Source organism: Oratosquilla oratoria, chromosome 21 (assembly GCF_046742065.1).
Source record: "Oratosquilla oratoria isolate Oo_2021 chromosome 21, ASM4674206v1, whole genome shotgun sequence".
Classification (NCBI taxonomy): Eukaryota; Metazoa; Arthropoda; class Malacostraca; order Stomatopoda; family Squillidae; genus Oratosquilla; species Oratosquilla oratoria.
In genome coordinates, this window is record NC_134797.1 from 60058683 (window position 1) to 60080861 (window position 22179).

At 35.8% G+C, this 22179-nt stretch overlaps 1 protein-coding gene across 8 annotated transcripts in view; it reads right to left on the reverse strand.

Moving 5' to 3' along the window:
- Window positions 1–692: 692 nt before the first annotated feature.
- Window positions 693–22179, reverse strand: part of Pdzd8 (PDZ domain containing 8) — a 111288-nt gene continuing 89801 nt past the window's right edge. For all 8 annotated transcript variants that reach the window (XM_076205059.1, XM_076205062.1, XM_076205060.1 and 5 more), the window contains 2 exons: window positions 11114–11329; window positions 693–6327 (listed from right to left, as the gene is read on the reverse strand). In XM_076205059.1, the coding sequence (XP_076061174.1) occupies window positions 6265–6327; window positions 11114–11329 (279 nt within the window). In that variant the 3' untranslated portion in view covers window positions 693–6264. The remainder of the gene's footprint in view (window positions 6328–11113; window positions 11330–22179) is intronic.

The window sequence follows — 22179 nt, forward strand, 5'->3', positions numbered from 1 at the left end:
CACCAATAATGATTCTTGTCTATGTCAATGACATGATGGAAGTTATAACAAGCTATACCAACATGTTTGTAGAGAGGTGTGAAAAACCAGGACTGTAGACTATTGCAAAAAAATCTAGATACTAATTTTGCATGGAGCCAAGAATGGGAAATGAACCTCAATACCAAAATGTGCAAAGAATTGTAAATGGGTAATAGCAGCTAAAGACCATCCTTAAATTATTCCTTGGGAAGAGAATCCATTAAAAAAAAATGAGGAGAAAGATCTGGGAATGTTGATAAAAGACAACCTGTCACCTGACACACAAATCAGCAGAATTGTGGGAGAGACATACAGACTGTGGCAGAATATTAAAATGGCTTTTCACTATATAGATGAAGATATGATGAAAAAACTCAATGAAATCCTGATCTGTCCAAGACTGGAATATGCATCAGTGGTATGGTCCCCACAAAGTGAAGGATATAGGGAAAATCAAGAGAATACAAAGGGCAGCAACCAAACTGGTCCCCAGCCTGGCAGATAAACCATATGAGGAATGACTAAAAGCACTGGGTCTGCCAACTTTGAAAGGGTAATATGATTGCAGTATTCAGGTTACAAAAAAAAGAGATAGATTGTACTGACAGAAGAGGTCTCTTGGTTAAGTATGGGAGAGGTTTAAGAGGTCATGGGAACAAATTAAGAAAGACCACATGTCTAAAGGATGTGAAGAAATGCAATTATCAATATAGATGCATAGATACTTGGAATAGCTTAGGTGATATAGCCCAAGCTGGAATAATACATGAATTCAAATCTAAATATGATAATTGAAAATCAAGGATATAGATGAAGTTGGAACTGTGCATGAATTTGAGGCTAGTTATGAAAAATTGAAGAGTAGGAAATGGGACCCAACAAGCATTGCTTCTCTCCTGTATACTACAATTGGATAAACACAGAAATCTGTGGGGGGGGGGAATTAAACATGGAGTGTGTGCTGTGTTGGTGTGGGACTATTTCTATTTAACTGGCTGAAAACAGTAGAAAAGGAGCAGTTGTTGGCTGTCAAAAGGTGTAAGAAATACAGCAGAAGTTTACAGAAAGAAATTGTGGGCCCAGTTCAGAGAATGAGTGTCAGCCCCTCAGGGCTGTACCTCCTGATGGAGGTGAGGATGTTGACAAGTTTAGAAAACAGGCAGCTCAGCTGTCCACATTACAGGACCACCACAAGCATGTACCTGTCATTGGTCCCTGGTCCAGTGTTACCATTTTAGATTGTTCCCGAGTTGGGGTTGGGGTTGGGGGTGTCTTTGGTCCAATCACAGGGAAGTGTTGGGGGCAGGACAGAAGTGCAATAGAGGGACTTTGGTTCTGGAAACAATGTTGCTTCCTTCCTGTTTGTGTTGTTTGGTTATTATTATTATTCGTGCTGCATTTGGGTGATCTTGCTGGGGGCAACTCCCCTGCCAGGTGAGTTTTAGGGAGGCCATTTTTGGGGCATCCACTATAGGGTGAGCAGAGTGGGTCCTGATAGGACTGGTCAGTTATGTAGGCTGCTGCTAAGCTATGTTGCTCCTTAGTCCCATCACAAGGTGACCACTTGGCCTACACCACCTGCCATGTAGGTTGTGATTAAGGGCATCCAGGATTTACCTAGTTGTATTATACGGGAAGGGAGCTATGCTCATGGTGACCCATCTTTGTATCTCTCAGCATCAAGTTTTTTCTTAAAATCTTGTATAGTGTTTGCACACACTGTTTCGTTGTCTAATTTATTCCATGTATCTATCACTCTGTGTGGGAAGCTGTTCCTTTTTAAGGTTCTTCTGTAACTATCTTTTTTAGTTTCTTTTCGTGTCCTCTTGTTTTACCATTGTCCCATATTAACAAGTTATCCCTATCTAAAACTTCCATTCCTTTCATTATTCTGTAGATAGTCAGCAGGTCACCTCTTTCTCTTCTCTGTTCCAAAGTTAGTAGTTCTAATTTGGACAGTCTTTGCTCATATGTTAATTTGGAAAGAGTTGGTGCTAGTTTGGTTGTTGCTCTTTGTAACCTTTCTAGTTTTTTAATGTTCTTTTTGGTACTGGGTGTCCAGAGTGCTGCTGCATACTCGAGTTTTGGTCTTATTAGTGTAGTTAGGATTTTCTTTATAATTTCTTCGTTCAAATAGGCAAACGCCACTTTGATTGATCTCAATAAATTGTAGGTGTCTCCAAATATTTTGTTAATATGCTTATCTGGTGTCATGTCCTTGCCAATCATCACTCCAAGATCTTTCTCCAAGTTTATTTTTTTCATCTTTTCTTCATCAATTTTGTAATCTTTTGATATTCTGTTTTTACTCTTTCCAAACTCCATTATACTACATTTCTTTTTATTGAATTTTACTTCCCACTTTTGGGTCCAATTCCAGATCTTATCCAAATCTTGTTGCAATGAGTTGCAGTCCTCCTCCGTTTTTACCTTCTTTAGTATCTTTGCATCATCTGCAAAGAAATTCATATAACACTCTACACCTTCATCCATGTCATTAATGTAGATGGCAAACATGATCGGTGCCAGTACTGATGTCTGTGGGACACTGCTTTTCACTTCTTCCCAGTTTGAGAATTTTTCTCTAATTACAACTATCATTTTCCTCCCAATCAGGAAGTCTTTCATCCACATCTTCTGCTCCCAATGTCATGCACTATTACTGAAGGACTTTTGATTGTTAGTAGGAAGAATAAAGTTATTGTTAACAGAAAAAAGGTATGACAGTGACTAAGGGCTTCCAGCGATCCCCATCTTCTGCTCTCACTGTCATGCACCATTACTGAAGGGCTTTTGATTGTTAGTTGGAAGAATGAAATTATTGTTGATGGAAAAAAAATATGACAGTGACTAAGGGCTTCCAGCGATCCCCATCTTCTGCTCTCACTGTCATGCACCATTACTTGAGGGCTTTTGATTGTTAGTTGGAAGAATGAAGTTATTGTTAATGAAAAAAAGGTATGACAGTGACCAAATATACTACCAGTCTCAGTTGTTGCCTCACTCTTGACATTAACTTCTGGATAAAATTTGAACCATCGGGCAACAGTTGGTTTTCCTTCAGCCAAATCATGCTTAGAGATCTTGCAAAAAGAGGAACAGGAGTTAAAAAGGAGGATGCACAACTGGTGCATCGTGATATCACTAAAATCTCTAAAATATTGACTGCATAAAAATTATCCAGTCAGCAACCTAAATGGGGGGAGGAGGAGGAGGAGGAGGAAGAAGAGCAGTTATCCATTATTAGGTGTCTTTATGTGAAAATATGAGTCACACTTGACAGAAAGAGATCTTGAGTTTAGTCTGGAGACCCAGTGTTAGTCTTTTGGGGCCATAGTTCTAGATGGAGGTGAAGAGGTCAATGGGATATGAAGACAAGTGTAGTGGAGATGACTTGCTCTGACACCTATCTTATAGAACACCACAAGCAGGTACGAACTAATGGCTCCATGTACTTGGATCATACAAGCTAAGAAGATTTCAACTGAAAAACATCAAAGCTGAAGACCTAGACAAGATTTCAAGCATCCACCTCAAACACCTTGGCCAAGCAACCACAAGAGACTCAACTAACATTTTCAACTACTCCTGGTTACACAACAACATCCCAAACATCTGGAAAAAGCTCATATAATCCTGATCTTGAAACCAAACAAACCCCTTGAAATCCCTGCATCATGCAGACCAATCTCACTTCTATCCACAATAGAGATGGAAAAACTGACAACAGCAAGAATCAAATCAGAAACTCTTACCTCTCGCAACCAACATCAATTCAAGGAGGCCACTCCACCATCTCACTACTCACAAATATCACACAAAAGCTGGAAGAAAAATAAAAAGAAGAAGAAGAAAAACAAAACAAAACAGAAACAACAGTTATGATAACCTTAGATATAAACAAGGCTTTTGACTAGGTCCCTAGACACATACTATCCAAAAAGATCATTGGGACAGACATTCATAGACTAAAAGTGGTAAACCAACTTTATAGAAGGAAGACAGAGCAGAGTAACCCAGAATAACCAAATCTCAGGTACAAAAGGGCTATAAAATGGAGTCCCACAGGTGCACTACTTTTATCTTTACTGTTCAACCTATTTGTTAGTGATCTCCAATTCCAAAACCAAAACTAAACATCAATGATCTTTCATATGCAGATGACCTGACAATAATAACCCAGCATAGTAAAAACAAAATAGCTGCAAAGAATACCTGAGCCCACTTGAACAAATTGAAACAATGACTAAAACAATAGAATTGAAGCTTCACCCCCAGATATCAATAGAGATGTTGCTCACACCAGACAACCATGAATAAAAGATCACCCTGTAATAAAATTAACTGGCCAGATTCTTCCAATGAAAAAGAACCCTAAAATTTTAGGCCTCACATTTCATATTCATATGATTTTCAGCCCACATATCAAGGGGCTAACAACAAAAACCAACAAGAAATCAAATCTACTTAAATCCATCATAAGCACAGACTTTGGACAACAGAAAGAAAATATAATAATCATCAAAAAGTAATTCATAAGAACTAACCTCGATTATGCCTCCACAGCATTAGTTCCCAACAATCAGCAAGACAAACACAAACAACTTATAAACTTTACAGAAATGAGCATTGAGTAATAGCAGGCTGCAATAAAACCACCACAATTGGCCACCTGCATACAGAAACCAAAGTCCTTCTCATAGAATACAATATGAAAATAACAGGAACACAATTCTATTTCAGAACCCTAAAGACAACACACCCTTCACACTACATTTCACAAGCACCACCAACAGAACATGAAAAAAAGCAGTATATCTATAACAATCTACCACCTATATCACATGGAACATTCACACAGAAATGCATACACACTCAGATCACTAAGCAAGCCCTTCAAAATAGACTACCAAGTTCAATGCTTCAACAACAACCCCCAGACATAAGCCCCAGAAAAAAAAAAAACTCCCACACCTGGTAACAACCCCAGTGGTACACCTGTGATCGGGACACACAGTAGACCTGGGCACAGATTTAAACAGCCCCACTTGAAACTACCACATTATAGGACACGGAACACCTCATAATACAATGAACCACACTAACATTCCCCAGACAACAACACAATATATCTTCCCTGAGTGACTTGTGGTCCTGCCCAGAGGCTATTGCCAGTTACCTGAATGCTGCAGGTCTTCAGTAAGAGACACTAGGTTCAATAGAGTGATTGATTGAGGAATATCTGTACTAGAACTAATATAAAGTACAAACTAAAAAAAAAATAATGTTTACATTACTGAAATAAAGTCTTCCAATTGAGCACCTCAAAGTTTACCTGTGGCCTAGGCTTCCATTTGATTTTTTTTTTAAACTCAAGGCTCACTCTTATTACACATCAAACTCCCACTGTAAAGGTTCAAATTTTGAGTGACAACAATATTTAAAAACACGAAGATGAACACCAATTAATGAATGTTACACATCAAAGGACTCCTTCACCACAACTTGCCACTTTCTGGACAATTTTTCCATTGGACGTTATATCACATTCATGGACGAGATGTGGTCAAAAGCTAATATAAGTCATGTGACCATATATTATAATAAGAACAGGAACACACCAAAAAGAGACAGAATACAGCTGCCTTCACATGCAGAGCAACACTGAATACTGGCAATAAATGAAAAATGAGATTGCATGTAATTTACTGTGCCTTTTTCAATTTCTATGCCACTCAGATTAAGAGCCAACAACAGTGTACAAAAGCTATTCTTTTTTTTTTATAAACATTCATTATGCCAGAAAGCAAACTTACAAACAAATGCCATGATAATTTTTCTCTAACAATACAAGTCCAAACTACTCTTCTAGCCAAGATCTAAAAAAGCTGTAATGTTCAAAACAATGGTTGATATATCATGGTATTTCTTTGCCAATTGTATTTTCCATTTCATCCTCTTTAACTTTGACATTGAAACTCTTACATAATAAATGTCACAATATCAACATTTGATCTCACAGCAATTATAAGTATTCAAATGATCTTAATGGAAATATAGATTTTTAACTATATACCATTGTAACAATCTGTGAAAGTCAGAATAAAGAGATTCTACATTTTGTTAAAAAGAACAACAATATGAATCATCATAATGATAAAAATAAGTTTAAAAATTGTTTTATTATTTCTTAATTCTTATCAATGACTGAGGTGATACATGGGTTTGCTTCTTGCTATCTTGTCATCCTGTTCCTTGTTCAGTAACTTCAGAGACTTCATCCTTGGTGGCTTCTTTCACACTCTCCTGTAGCATGTTGAAGAAAATTAAATAGACATTTAAGTTCTGACAGTGATATATTCAAGAGTAAAGTAAAAATCAATAGTTACATATAAAATAAGGCGAGACCTGAGAAGTCCATGGAGCTGTGTTATCATGGAATTCATTCTATCTGTAGGCCTAAATGACAATATACAAATTAATTCATTCACCAAAATCTTACTCATAGTTGTTTGTACTTTTAACAACTGTTTGCATTTGGCAAACTATTTTCCAGGTATCATCATTCTTTTCTGCCAAGCTTATTTAAATTGTCCTTGTTAATAGGTCCCAAGCATCACCCACACATGTGCAATCCTTAGAAAATTACACTTATAATAATAATTTTTCTATATCAAAGAGCCTTCTCCCTCTCATATTGGGGGTAACTGAGTCAAAGTGAAGACCCACCCATGAAACCTCATCAATCACCCCTCCCATCTTAGCACCTGTCTGGATGAAGAGACATCCCATACCCACACCACAGTGTTCAGGAGACACAGCACCTCCACAGCAGGACCAGACGGTCAGAGCAGCTACTGCTAATGACAATAATTATACTTACAAAATAGTGTTTTTTTTCTGTAACATTGTTCATGACAGGAAACAAAAAAGATCAGAATTCTTTTTAGTTTGTTTATATTACAAAGTGTTATTTGTTTGTTGTCCTTATACTGCAAATTACAAATTTTGAAGGTTTTCCAACAAAGGTGAGCAATTTCATTGAAAAAATTGGATCAATGTGCAAGGGACAAGCTAGAAGAAAAAGAAAAGTTTTGAAATGGATGGAACTCTTCCATGGAGGTAAGTGAAATTACAATTGAGTTGAAACAATTAAGAGGTTTACTTTCTTCCCATGAGTCAAGATTACATGACAAGCCTGGCTCATAAAGCAGAGATTGCTAAACTAGCACGAGAAAATGAAATCTAGACAAATCTCTTCTCAATATTGTGGAAAAAAAAGTGAGGCTGGGTGTACAGCAAGTGAGGATAAGAGGGATACAGTAACTTTCAAAAAGATCATGGAGCAGCAGGGGTGTTCTTGACAAGATTAGATGCATCATACTCTTTGCCTGGCAAGAAGATCACATAATTTTATGGAAGGTGCGCCAGGAACAAGAGATTCAAAAGGTTAGACAAATTGCCTCTATGATTGTAGGAATTGACTCATATATATAATAGATCAGATTTAGTACATGTTTAGGTTAGGTTGATACAAGAGAAATGGCTCATGTCCAATGAAAATAAAAAAATAAAATTCATGTCACAAGCCATAGCAAATGAAGTGATCAGCAAGCCTTGGAAGTTAGCATGAGAAAAAAAAGAGGATTAGGAAAGATACTAATGAAAAGGAAAGTGCAAAAACATGGAATTTCTTAGAGGAAGCCAAAGTCATAAGTGAAATGAGGACAGAAGAAAAACAAAATTTTTTTGGAGAGCCATCATTCAGAATATGAGGGAATGGTTTCTAAAAAACAGGAAGGCAGTATTACACAAGAAACATTACAAGGAAACTTGAAGTAGCCTATGCTAATGTAGATGGGTTGATATCAGCCAGGCTGGAGATAAATGACTACGGTACTGAGATGTACATGTGACAGTGTAGGTTGTTTCCTTTGTGTTTGTGTGATTATTTGAGTTGCAGTGTTTGTCTGGTATCTCTTGTTTAGTTGGAAAAGGGTATGCTGTTGTATAGTGTTATGAATCCACCTTTGTATTTTGTGTTGTCTTCTCTTGTTGTTGAATAATTGGTGTCGCAAAGGGACATTGTCATAATAACCAACCTACACTATCTAAACTCCCCTTTTTCATAAATAATTTCACAGTTAAAAGGCCTTTCTATTAGAGACATAAAAAATAATTATATTATCCAATATGCATTGTTGATATTCAATTAGTAGTGTATAACTATAACTAAGCCACACTATAGACACTGTAAGTAGTGGAATCACAAAAAATCAGTCATAGTAGTCAACTTATCTAAACATTATTTTTTCTCAGTTGAACAGTTTTATGGTTATACATTTAAAAAAGGGAATATTTTAGTAAGGATATGAACAAGTTTTCACTATATCATCAAAATGGTAGGCAACAGTATGTAATTAGTAGTACCAGTAAAGAACATTACAATGACAGCTAACTTACCTGAACATTGCTTTTTCAAATCAGAATAATTTCATAGTTCAACAAGTCTTTCAGTAAACAAAAGAACAACATTTTACTGTATAATTAAAACAGCATAAGAATTATCTTTATCATATATTGATATGCATAGTAATTTATTCAAAATGGCAACATCTTGAAAACTTTGACTATGTCAATCATGGTTGATGTTTAATTATCAGTGTGCAACTGTGATTGAAGCATACTATCAAAACAGTAAATAGCAGTATCACATAAAGACTTCATTATAACAACTATATATATACATATATATATATATATATATATATATATTTCACAGTTAAATGAGCCTTTTAGTAAAGAAATGAGCAATCTTCCTGTATAAAGACAGCACAATTAAAGACAAATTTTGCTGATATATATACATATTTGTCCACTGATATGTACAGTAATCTAGTCAAAATGGTGGCACCCAAATCACTTCTGCTATATTGATAATTGCATCTCAAAGTTACTTTCCTTGATATCATTCAGTAACATTTACAAATAAAGATACAGGATTTTTTGTTTTGTAAGTAAAACCACATACAGGTATTAATTTTATAAAATTTAAGAGAAATATAATGGATTGTTTATAACTCAAACAAATATGGTGAAAGCTGATAACAATCAAGAGCACATTGTTTATTTACATTTGGCTGGGTTAGAGATAAATGATTACTAGATAGTAAATGAGCCTTTTGTACTACAACTGTCCCTTCTTTATGCTGTTCCCTTAAAACTGTTTTTTTTTTATCCACTGTGGTAGTGAATAGAAATGATAATGCCATCATGATTCTCATGAGTCATAAAAAAGACAAAGTGGGACAAAGTGATGGGATTAGAAATATTCCTCTCTGTACATTCATCCTATGAAAAGTCAAGGCATAAGAGGGTTGGGGAGAAAAACTCCATCAAGAACCCAAAATTTGGGTCATTAAATAAGCATGGTTGTGATATAGATGAGAGTACACGGAAAAGATTGGCAGTATATTTGTGAGAAGGAAGATATATGTGTTAGCATTAAGTGAATCTAAGCTGAATAGGAAGAGTGATTTTGAGTTTGTAAGTATGGTGGAGAGTATGTCAAGAGTGATGAGGGGGCAGCAATACTCATATTATTTCAGCCCTGGGTGGGATTCAAATTTGGGCTGCTGTAGCAGTGGCTACAAATGCTACCACTGAGGTGTTGAGCCATGTAGTATTTACCTAATTGTAGTATACAGGAAAGGAGCAATGCTCACAGGGTCCTGTCTATTCTCTAATTTTCTAACAGACTCAAATTCATGTACAGTTCCAACTTAATCTATATCCTTGATTTCCAATCATCATATAAAGATCTGAACTCATATTGTTTGAGTTTGGGCTATATCACCCTCTAAGGTATTCCACATATTTATGCAGCTATATGGAAAACTGTAATTCTTCACATCCTTTAGACATGTGGTCTTTCTTAATTTACTCCTATGACCTCTTAAAGCCCCCCATCTTTAATCAGGGGATTTCTTCTTTCAATACAATCTACCCCCTTTAGTGATATAAACACTATAATCATATCACCTCTTTCTCTTCAATCTTTCAGTGTTGGCAGATCCAGTACTTTTAGTCTTTCCTCATATGGTTTATTTGCCTGGCTGGGGACCAGTTTGGTTGCTACCCTTTGTATTCTCTTGCTTATAGACTTCACTCTGTGTGGTGAGCATACTACTAACACATATTCCAGTCTTTGACGTATCAGGATTTCAATGATTTTTTCAACATTTCTTCATCCATATAGTGGAATGCCACTTTAATCTTCCACAATAGTCTTTCCCACAACCCTGCTGATATGTCTGTCAGGTGACAGGTTGTCTTTTATCAAGACCTCTCTTTTGCTTTTGTAATGGGTTCATTTCCCAAGGAGTAGTTTCAGGATGGCCTTTTGCTGTTATTACCCATTTCCAGTACTTTGCATTTTTTGGTATCAAACTTCATTTCCCATTCTTGGCTCCATGCAAAAATAGTACATAGATCTTTTTGCAATAGTCTACCATCCTTTTTGTTTTTTACTCTCCTCATGATTTTTGTGTCATCTGCAAACATGTTGGCATAACTTGTTGTTCCTTCCATCATGTCATTGACATAGACAAGAAACATTATTGGTGCAAGCACTGAACCTTGTGAAACTCTGTTTGTTACTGCTCTCCAGCTTGACATCTTATCCTTTACTACAGTCCCCATGCATCTTTCCTTCAAAAAGTCTTTTATCCATTCTAGTAGTTTGCCATTCAGTCCTCAAACATGCTCCAATTTCCACATAAGTTGATTGTGAGGTACTTTATCAAATGCTCCTTTTTTCTATACTACAATAAGCTAAATACAATTATGCAAATACAAGCTTAGCTTAGCCCCTTTTACAAGTCATACTCTAGTTTTTTGGTTAAAATCAGGTATAAGGGTAGGATTTATAAATGAATGAATGTGGTTATTGTTATAATTCTATATTTGTAAAATTATTGTTTCTGTCATATACCACTATGAAGATATTAGTGTGTATTTCCTTATATCCTACCAAAATATGCATATTGATTTTCCTTATAACTAAACACTTAAACATAGTACTATGACCTACCTCATCTTCAGTCTTATCAGTACAATACTGCAAGGCAGTGCAGTAGTGCAGTGTAAGAAGAGCTAGTGATTGTGTTCGTGCATCACACTGTGTAATTTGAAGAGATATTTTTGTACGTCCTAGATCATCTCCTGCATCTGCTGTCTCCTTTTCTTGCCGTGCCAGATCCACACGAATCTCTCCTTCTCGATCAACGGCTGCTTGGAGCTTTTCCATCTTTGAATAAAATACGGACAAATTTTGTTGCATATATAAAAAATCAAGACGTGATCAAAGAAATAGATTACTGATGATTTACAGTGATTGTCATGAAATCCTGTAAATTCTGTCACTCAAATGAAAACATCCATCTATACAGCCACTATCCGAGTTACGACCTAGATAGGTTCCGACCAACCAGTCGCAAGTCGGATTGGTCGTAAGTCGGATCCTATTCAAAATGGCCGACATGAGGGTTCTACTCTAGGATACATGATATCAATCTGTTGCATTTTTAAGTAACTTTTTCTATTGAGTACTATTAAATACAAGCTGTTTACTGTTTATTTTTCAATGCTTTTTAGTTTCATTTTTATAATTTTTTCTATTTTTTAATGTTTTAATACTGTACTGTATTTCAGTATATATACGTATGCAGGTACTGTATGTATATACTATACCTGTATACACACACACACACACACACTTTCAACGAACGGACGGCTTGAAGAACGTTCTGAAGAAAAGTGCAGATTGTGGATCCCAACGCAAAGAGAAGTGCCTTTTTGTATTTGCAGGGTGGGGGGAAATTGCTCGTGGGGTAGTGGGAAAGTAAGGAAAGAAGAGAGGGGGAGGGATTGCTGGGGAAATGGAAGGTAATGAGGAGGTGGAGGAATTGGCCCTGACGGGCCGCCGAAAGGTAGACAAACGACCGCAAGACGAGCTGGATGATGACGACATGTCTAATAGGAATGTGAAGATTAGAGGTATAGATAGGAGCAATATAGTAGAAAGTGATGAGAATATTTTCAAGGGATTTAAAGAGGGTGGAGGGGACACAACCCCCCCCCGACTGACAAGACTAGAAGAGAAGGTCGATAAGATGAACGAGGACTTGGAGCGTAGGTTCGGTAATGTTGACAGTATAATACGAAGAATTGAAAAATTGGAAGAACTAGAGAGGGCGAACAAAAACTTAACTAAGGAAATTGAAGAATTAAAACAACAGTTAAAAGAAGTAAAAGATGAGAATAAAGTCTTAAAGGAGAATAATATGGAGAACAAGGAAGGTTGGAAAAAAATTCAAGAAAATAGCAAGGTTGCATTCACTGACATAATCAGACAGCAAATGAATGAACAAACTGAAAACTCAGTTATTAAAGTGATGAGACAGAAGGAGAATATAGTAAGAGACTTAGCAGACAAAAAGAAATGTATAATTATATTAGGAATGGAAGAGAAACATAACCCAGATAGAACCACAAGAATCAAAGAGGAAAATGAAAAAGTAAGCCAATTACTAGAATCAGTTCAGGAAGATGAACCAGAAATTATGAAACAAATCGAAGAGAAATTTAGACTCGGAAAGTATAGCACAGACAAGACCAGACCAATTAAGATTAAATTCAGGTCACAAACAACGGCAGAGAATATCTTATCCAAAACAGGGAAACTAGCAACAAGTGAACAATACAAAAAGATATGGATAAAAAGAGAAATGAATAAAGAGGAAAGAGAGGAAGAAAAGCAGAAAAGACTGGAAGCTAAGGCAAAAAACGAGAACAGAACGGAGTCAGAGAAAGAGAGATTCTATTGGAGAGTAGTGAACATGAAACTAAGGAAGTTCGACATACAAAAGAAAAACATAAGGGAAACAGAGAACACAATGGAAGTGGCAGAAAACTAAGAGTGTCTTACACAAATATAGATGGATTAATAACAGGATTGAATGAGCTGAATGATTATTTGAAAGAAAAAGAACCAGACATAATGGGAATTGTAGAAACAAAATTAAAAGGCCCACTACCACCCAACAGTGTAGGACATGATGCATACAATTATTGGATTAGAAACAGAGAGAAAAAGCAAGGGGGTGGAGTTCTGTTCCTGACTAAGAAGGATATAAACGTGAAAGGTGTCATATATGAAAAGAATACAGTAGAGATGATTATGATAGAAGTGGAAGACAGAGATAAGAGCAGAAAATTTGTGATAAATTATGTGCCTCCAAAAACAGCCTCATGGGAGGAGAGTGAACATAAAAGTATGTTAGAGGACACAAAGATAACATTAAATAAAATAATGGAAGATGGAGGAAGAATAGTTATGATGGGCGACTTTAATTGCAAAGAAATCTGCTGGGAAGAAATGACAGTAAAGGGTGGAGATGACTCATGGGGAAACGCTCTACTTGAGATGATTATTGACCACACAATGGATACAGGAGAACACTAGGTATAGAAATGAAGAAGAACCATCGAGACTAGACTTATTAATTACATCTGAACCTAGAATAGTGGACAAGATTGAATATAAAACACCAATAGGTAAAAGTGACCACATATTGATTGAACTGGAACTTAATGAAGAAAAATATATCAAAAGAAATGAACAATATAGAAAAGGAAGAATGATGTATGAAAAAACAAACTTTGATAAAATAAGAGAATTCTTTCAACAAGAAAACTGGGAAGAAATATACAAAGAAGAAACATCAGTGGAAAAGAAATGGAATATTTTGACAAAAATTTACAAAAAAGGAGTGGAAAAGTATGTCCCAAGACAAAAACAAGAAAAAGAATATGTAAAATGCTGGTACAACAAAAGTTGTAGGGAGTTAAAAGACAAAAGAGACAAAGCCTGGACCAGATGGAAAAAAGACAGAAAACCTGAAAAATGGAAAATATATACCAGTTATAGAAATGAATATGTACAAACATGCAGAGAGGAAAAGAGAAAATATGAAAAAGACGTCATAGAAAAATGTAAAGATCAACCAAAACTATTCTACAGATTTGTAAACAATAAACTGAAAAACAAACAGGACTTGGAGAAATTAAGACAAGGGGGAGTTGAATACACTGAGGAAATGGAAATGGCGGAAATTATGAACAAACATTTTAAATCAGTGTTTACAAGGGAGAACATACAACCTGAAGAGATTGAATGGAAAGAGAAAGTCCCCCCTATAGAAAAAATAGAAGTATCAAAGAATGAAATATTGATACAATTGAGTAATCTTGATGTCAGTAAATCACATGGACCAGATGAAATAGCAAACTGGATTCTGAAAGAATGCAGGAATGAACTGGCAGACAAAATACATAGCATAATAAGCAGTTCCTTGAAAGAAGGAAAAGTTCCAGAAGATTGGAAAAAAGCAAATATAGTACCTATATATAAAGGAGGAAATAAAGAAGAACCTACCAACTATAGACCAGTCTCTCTAACAAGTACAATAGCAAAAATTTGTGAAAGAATTATCAAAAATAGATGGGTAAAATACTTGGAAAAAAACAACGTACTAAATCCAAGGCAATTTGGATTCAGACAAGGACGATCATGCGTCACCAATTTAATATGCTTCTATTCAAGGCTAATAGATATAATACAAGAAAGAGATGGATGGGCTGATTGTGCATTTCTAGACCTAAAAAAAGCTTTTGACAAAGTACCACATAAGAAGTTGCTTAAGAAACTAGAATCTGAAGGAGGAATACAAGGTAAATTACTAAATTGGATGGAAGACTTTTTGCAAGAAAGAAAAATGAGAGTAGTGATAAGAAACCAGCACTCAAAATGGAATGAAGTAATAAGCGGTGTCCCGCAGGGAACAGTCCTGGCCCCAATAATGTTTGCTATATATATTAATGATATGGATGAAGGAATTGAAAGCTATATGAGCTTCTTTGCAGACGATGCAAAACTACTGAAAAGAGTGAAAACTGAAGAAGATTGTGAATCACTACAGAGAGATCTAAATAAAGTACAGGAATGGAGTAAGAAGTGGGAGATGGAGTTCAATACAAAAAAGTGCAGTATAATGGAATTTGGAAAAAGCAAAAACAGAATAACAGGAGCATATAATTTGGGAGAGGAAGGAATAAAAAAAGTAGAAAATGAAAAGGACCTGGGAGTCATTGTTATGAATAATATGTCACCTGAAAAACATATAAATAAGATTTTTGGAGAAACTTATAATTTAATAAGAACAATCAAAGTGGCATTTACATACCTGGATGAAGAAATGGTGAGGAAAATCCTAATCACCCTGATAAGACCAAGATTAGAATATGCAGCAACAATATGGTCACCAAGTACAAAAAAATGTATAAAAAAACTTGAAAGAATACAAAGAGCAATTACAAAACTGGCACCAACACTCTCAAAACTATCATATGAAGAGAGACTACAAAAACTTGAACTACAGACACTAGAGCAAAGAAGAGAGAGAGGAGATTTGATAGCTATTTACAGAATCATGAAAGGCATGGAAATTACTGATAGAGAGAAGCTGATAAAATGGGATGACAGAAATACAAGAGGACACGGAAAGAAAATAAAAAAAGACAGCTATAGAAGAGATTTGAAAAAGAACAGCTTTCCACACAGAGTAATAGACAGTTGGAACAAGTTAGATGAGAAAGTGGTGTGTGCAAAAACAATACATGAATTTAAAAATAGTTTAGATAAAATGAGATATGAAGACGGGACCCCTCGAGCATAGCTCCCCTTCCCGTAAAATACAACTAGGTAAATACACACTTCAACGAACGGACGGCTAAGAAGACGTTCTGAAGAAAATTGAAGTTTTTGGATCCCAATGCAAAGAGAAGTGCCTATTGTATTTACAGGGTGGGGGGAAATTGCTCGTGTAGTAGGAAAGTAGGGAAAGAGGAGAAGGGGAGGGATTACTGAGGGAAATGAGGAAGGAGTAGACTTGGCCCAGGCAGACAGGCGAAAGGTAAACAAAAGGCCCCCCGACGACGATGAAATGTCTAATAAAAATGTAAAGATTAGAAGTATAGACAAGAGCAATACAGTAGAAAGTGATGAGAATATTTTCCAGGGATTTAAAGAGGGTGGGGTGGACACAAACCACCCCCCCCCCCCCCCGACTGACAAGACTAGAAGAGAAGGTCGATAAGATGATCGAGGCCTTGGAGCGTAGGTTAGGTCATGTTAACAATATTATTCGGAGAGTTGAAAAATTGGAAGAACTAGAGAAGGCGAACAAAAACTTAACTAAGGAAATTGAAGAATTAAAAAAACAGTTAAAAGGAGTAAAAGATGAGAATAAAGTCTTAAAGGAGAATAATAAGGAGAACAAGGAGGGTTGGAAAAAAAATCAAGAAAATAGCAAAGTTGCATTCACTGACATAATCAGACAGCAAATGAATGAACAAACAGAAAACTCAGTTATTAAAGTAATGAGACAGAAGAATATAGTAAGAGACTTAGCAGACAAAAAGAAATGTATAATTATATTAGGAATGGAAGAGAAACATAACCCAGATAGAACCACAAGAATCAAAGAGGAAAATGAAAAGGTAAGAAATTTACTAGAATTAGTTCAGGAAGATGAACCAGAAATAATGAAACAAATCGAAGAGAAATTCAGGCTAGGGAAATATAGTACAGACAAGACCAGACCAATTAAGATTAAATTCAGGTCACAAACTACGGCTGAGAATATCTTATCCAAAACAGGGAAACTAGCAACAAGTGAACAATATAAAAAGAAATGGATAAAAAAGGAAATGAATAAAGAGGAAAGAGAGGAAGAAAAACAGAAAAGACTTCAAGCAAAGGAAAAAAACGAGAACAGAACGGAGTCAGAAAAAGAGAGATTCTATTGGAGAGTAGTGAATATGAAACTAAAGAAAGTCGACATACAAGAGAAAAACAAAAGGGAAACAGAGACAATGGAAGTGGCAGAAAACTAAGAGTGTCTTACACACATATAGATGGATTAAGAACAGGATTGAATGAACTGAATGATTATTTGAAAGAAAAAGAACCAGACATAATGGGAATTGTAGAAACAAAATTAAAAGGTCCACTACCACCCAACAGTGTAGGACATGATGCATATAATTATTGGATTAGAAACAGAGTGAAAAAGGAAGGGGGTGGAGTTATGTTCCTGACTAAGAAGGATATAAACGTGAAGTGTGTCACATATGGAAAGAATACAGTAGAGATGATAATGATGGAAGTAGAAGACAGATAAGAAGAACAGAAAGTTTGTGATAAATTATGTGCCCCCAAAAACAGCCTCATGGGAAGAGAGTGAACATAAAAGTATGTTAGAGGACACAAAGATAACATTAAACAAGATAATGGAAGAGGGAGGAAAAATAGTTATGGGCGACTTTAATTGCAAAGAAATCTGCTGGGAAGAAATGACAGTAAAGGGTGGAGACGGCTCATGGGGAAACACTCTACTTGAGATGGTTACTGACCATACAATGACAATGGATACAGGAGAACACTAGGTATAGAAATGAAGAAGAGCCATCGAGACTAGACCTAGTAATTACATCTGAACCTAGAATAGTGGACAAAATTGAATATAAAACACCAATAAGTGACCACATATTGATTGAACTGGAACTTAACCCCTTCCATACGGTGCCGCACACGTAGGCGTCATGGACTTAGATCTCGGTGGCAGCAGCCAATGCCAGCCGTACGACGTGTCGTAATAATACTCGCATCATAAAATATAGTCACCGCTCATATCGATCGTTCTCTCTTCACCCGTGAATTTTGATAACCATAGAAAATGCGATTACAAACGAATTAGAAAGAATGTCATTATGGAGGGGCGACTACAATAAATATAATCAAGACGCCGATATGGCAGCCTCGCGAATACACTCGCTCCCCATGACGCCTACGTGTGCGGCACCGTATGGAAGGGGTTAATGAAGAAAAATATATGAAAAGAAATGAACAATATAGAAAAGGAAGAATGATGTATGAAAAAACAAACTTTGATAAAATAAGAGAATTCTTTCAACAAGAAAACTGGGAAGAAATATACAAAGAAGAAACAACAGTAGAAGAGAAATGGAATATTTTGACAAAAATTTACAAAAAAGGAGTGGAAAAGTATGTCCCAAGACAAAAACAAGAAAAAGAATATGTAAAATGCTGGTACAACAAAAGCTGTAGGGAGTTAAAAGACAAAAGAGACAAAGCTTGGACCAGATGGAAAAAAGACAGAAGACCTGAAAAGTGGAAAATATATACCTGTTACAGAAATGAATATGTACAAATGTGCTGAGAGGAAAAGAGAAAATATGAAAAAGATATCATAGAAAAGTGTAAAGATCAACCAAAACTATTCTACAGATTTGTAAACAATAAACTGAAAAACAAACAAGACTTAGAGAAATTAAGACAAGAGGGAGTTGAATACACTGAGGAAATGGAAATGGCGGAAATTATGAACAAACATTTTAAATCAGTGTTTACAAGGGAGAACATACAACCTGAAGAGAACGAATGGAAAGAGAAAGTCCCCCCTATGGAAGAAATAGAAGTAACAAAGAATGAAATATTAACACACTTGAGTAATCTTGATGTCAGAAAATCGCATGGACCAGATGAAATAGCAAACTGGATTCTGAAAGAATGCAGGAATGAACTGGCAGACAAAATACATAGCATACTAAACAGTTCCTTGAAAGAAGGAAAAGTTCCAGAAGATTGGAAAAAAGCAAATATAGTACCTATATATAAAGGAGGAAATAAAGAAGAACCTACCAACTATAGACCAGTCTCTCTAACAAGTACAATAGCAAAAATTTGTGAAAGAATTATCAAAAGTAGATGGGTAAAATATTTAGAAAAAAACAAAGTGTTAAATCCAAGGCAATTTGGATTCAGACAAGGACGATCATGCGTCACCAATTTAATATGTTTCTATTCAAGGCTAATAGATATAATACAAGAAAGAGATGGATGGGCGGACTGTGCATTTTTAGATCTAAAGAAAGCTTTTGACAAAGTACCACATAAGAAGTTGCTTAAGAAATTAGAAACTGAAGGAGGAATACAGGGGCAAACTACTAAATTGGATGGAGGACTTTTTGCAAGATAGAAAAATGAGAGTAGTGATAAGAAACCAGCACTCAAAATGGGATGAAGTAATAAGCGGTGTTCCGCAGGAAACAGTAACTGTTCTGGCCCCAATAATGTTTGCTATATATATTAATGATATGGATGAAGGAATAGAAAGCTATATGAGCTTCTTTGCAGATGCAAAACTACTGAAAAGAGTGAAAACTGAAGAAGATTGTGAATCACTATAGAGAGATCTAAATAAAGTACAAGAATGGAGTAGGAAGTGGAAGATGGAGTTCAATACAAAAAAGTGTAGTATAATGGAATTTGGAAAAAGCAAAAACAGAATAACAGGAGCATATAAATTGGGAGAAGGAATAAAAAAAAGTAGAAAATGAGAAGGACCTGGGAGTCATTGTTATGAATAATATGTCACCTGAGAAACATATAAATAAGATTTTTGGAGAAACTTATAATTTAATAAGAACAATCAAAGTTGCATTTACATACCTGGATGAAGAAATGGTGAAGAAAATCCTAATCACCCTGATAAGACCAAGATTAGAATATGCAGCAACGATATGGTCACCAAGTACAAAAAAATGTATAAAAAAACTTGAAAGAATGCAAAGAGCAATTACAAAATTGGCACCAACACTCTCAAAACTATTATATGAAGAGAGACTAGAAAAACTTGAACTACAGACACTAGAGCAAAGAAGAGAGAGAGGAGATTTGATAGCTATTTACAGAATCATGAAAGGCATAGAAATTACTGACAGAGAGAATCTGATAAAATGGGATGACAGAAATACTAGAGGACACGGAAAAAAAATAAAAAAAGACAGCTATAGAAGAGATTTGAAAAAGAACAGCTTTCCTCACAGAGTACCCGGTAATAGACAGTTGGAACAAGTTAGATGAGAAAGTGGTGTGTGCAAAAACAATACATGAATTTAAAAATAGTTTAGATAAAATGAGATATGAAGACGGGACCCCACGAGCATAGCTCCCCTTCCCGTAAAATACAACTAGGTAAATACAACTAGGTAAATACACACTTCAACGAACGGACGGCTAAGAAGACGTTCTGAAGAAAATTGAAGTTTTGTGGATCCCAACGAAAAGAGAAGTGCCTATTGTATTTACAGGGTGGGGGGAAATTGCTTGTGGGGTAGTAGGAAAGTAGGGAAAGAGGAGAAGGGGAGGGATTACTGAGGGAAATGGAAGGAAATGAGGAAGGAGTAGACTTGGCCCAGGCAGACAGGCGAAAGGTAAACAAAAGGCCCCCGACGACGATGAAATGTCTAATAAAAATGTAAAGATTAGAAGTATAGATAAGAGCAATACAGTAGAAAGTGATGAGAATATGTTCCAGGGATTTAAAGAGGGTGGGGGGGACACAAACCCCCCACGACTGACAAGACTAGAAGAGAAGGTCGATAAGATGATCAAGGACTTGGAGCGTAGGTTCGGTCATGTTAACAATATTCTACAAAGGGTTGAGAAATTGGAAGAACTAGAGAAGGCGAACAAAAACTTAACTGATGAAATAGAAAACCTGAAAAGACAGTTAAAAGAAGTAAAGGTGGAGAATGAGGAATTGAAGAGGAATAGTAAAGAAAACAGAGAGGGATGGAAGTAAATAAAAGAAAACAGTAAAGTTGCATTTACTGATATAATTAAACAGCAAATGAGAGAACAAACTGAAGACTCAGTTATTAAAGTAATGAGACAGAAGGAGAATATAGTAAGAGACTTAGCTGACAAAAAGAAATGTATAATTATATTAGGAATGGAAGAGAAACATAACCCAGATAGAACCTCAAGAACCAATGAGGAAAATGAAAAAGTAAGCAGTTTACTACAATTAGTTCAGGAAGATGAACCAGAAATTATGAAGGAAATTGAGGAAAAATTCAGGCTCGGAAAGTATAGTAAAGATAAGACCAGACCAATTAAGATTAAATTCAGGTCACAAACGACGGCAGAGAATATCTTATCCAAAACAGGGAAACTAGCAACAAGTGAACAATATAAAAAAGTATGGATAAAAAGGGAAATGAATAAAGAGGAAAGAGAGGAAGAAAAGCAGAAAAGACTTGAAGCTAAGACAAAAAACGAGAACAGAACGGAGTCAGAGAAAGAGAGATTCTATTGGAGAGTAGTGAATATGAAACTAAGGCAGTTCGACATACAAGAGAAAAACAAAAGGGAAACAGAGAACACAATGGAAGTGACAGAAAACTAAGAGTGCCTTACACAAATATAGATGGATTAATAACAGGATTGAATGAGCTGAATGATTATTTGAAAGAAAAAGAACCGGACATAATGGGAATTGTAGAAACAAAATTAAAAGGCCCACTACCACCCAACAGTGTAGGACATGATGCATATAATTATTGGATTAGAAACAGAGAGAAAAAGCAAGGGGATGGAGTTATGTTCCTGACTAAGAAGGATATAAACGTGAAGGGTGTCATATATGGAAAGAATACAGTAGAGATGATTATGATAGAAGTGGAAGACAGAGATAAGAAGAGCAGAAAATTTGTGATAAATTATGTGCCTCCGAAAACAGCCTCATGGGAGGAGAGTGAACATAAAAGTATGTTAGAGGACACAAAGATAACATTAAATAAAATAATGGAAGATGGAGGAAGAATAGTTATGATGGGCGACTTTAATTGCAAAGAAATCTGCTGGGAAGAAATGACAGTAAAGGGTGGAGACGGCTCATGGGGAAACGCTGTACTTGAGATGATTACTGACCATACAATGACACAATGGATACAGGAGAACACCAGGTATAGAAATGAAGAAGAACCATCGAGACTAGACTTAATAATTACATCTGAACCTAGAATAGTGGACAAGATTGAATATAAAACACCAATAAGTAAAAGTGACCACATATTGATTGAACTGGAACTTAATGAAGAAAAATGTATGAAAAGAAATGAGCAATATAGAAAAGGAAGAATGATGTATGAAAAAACAAACTTTGATAA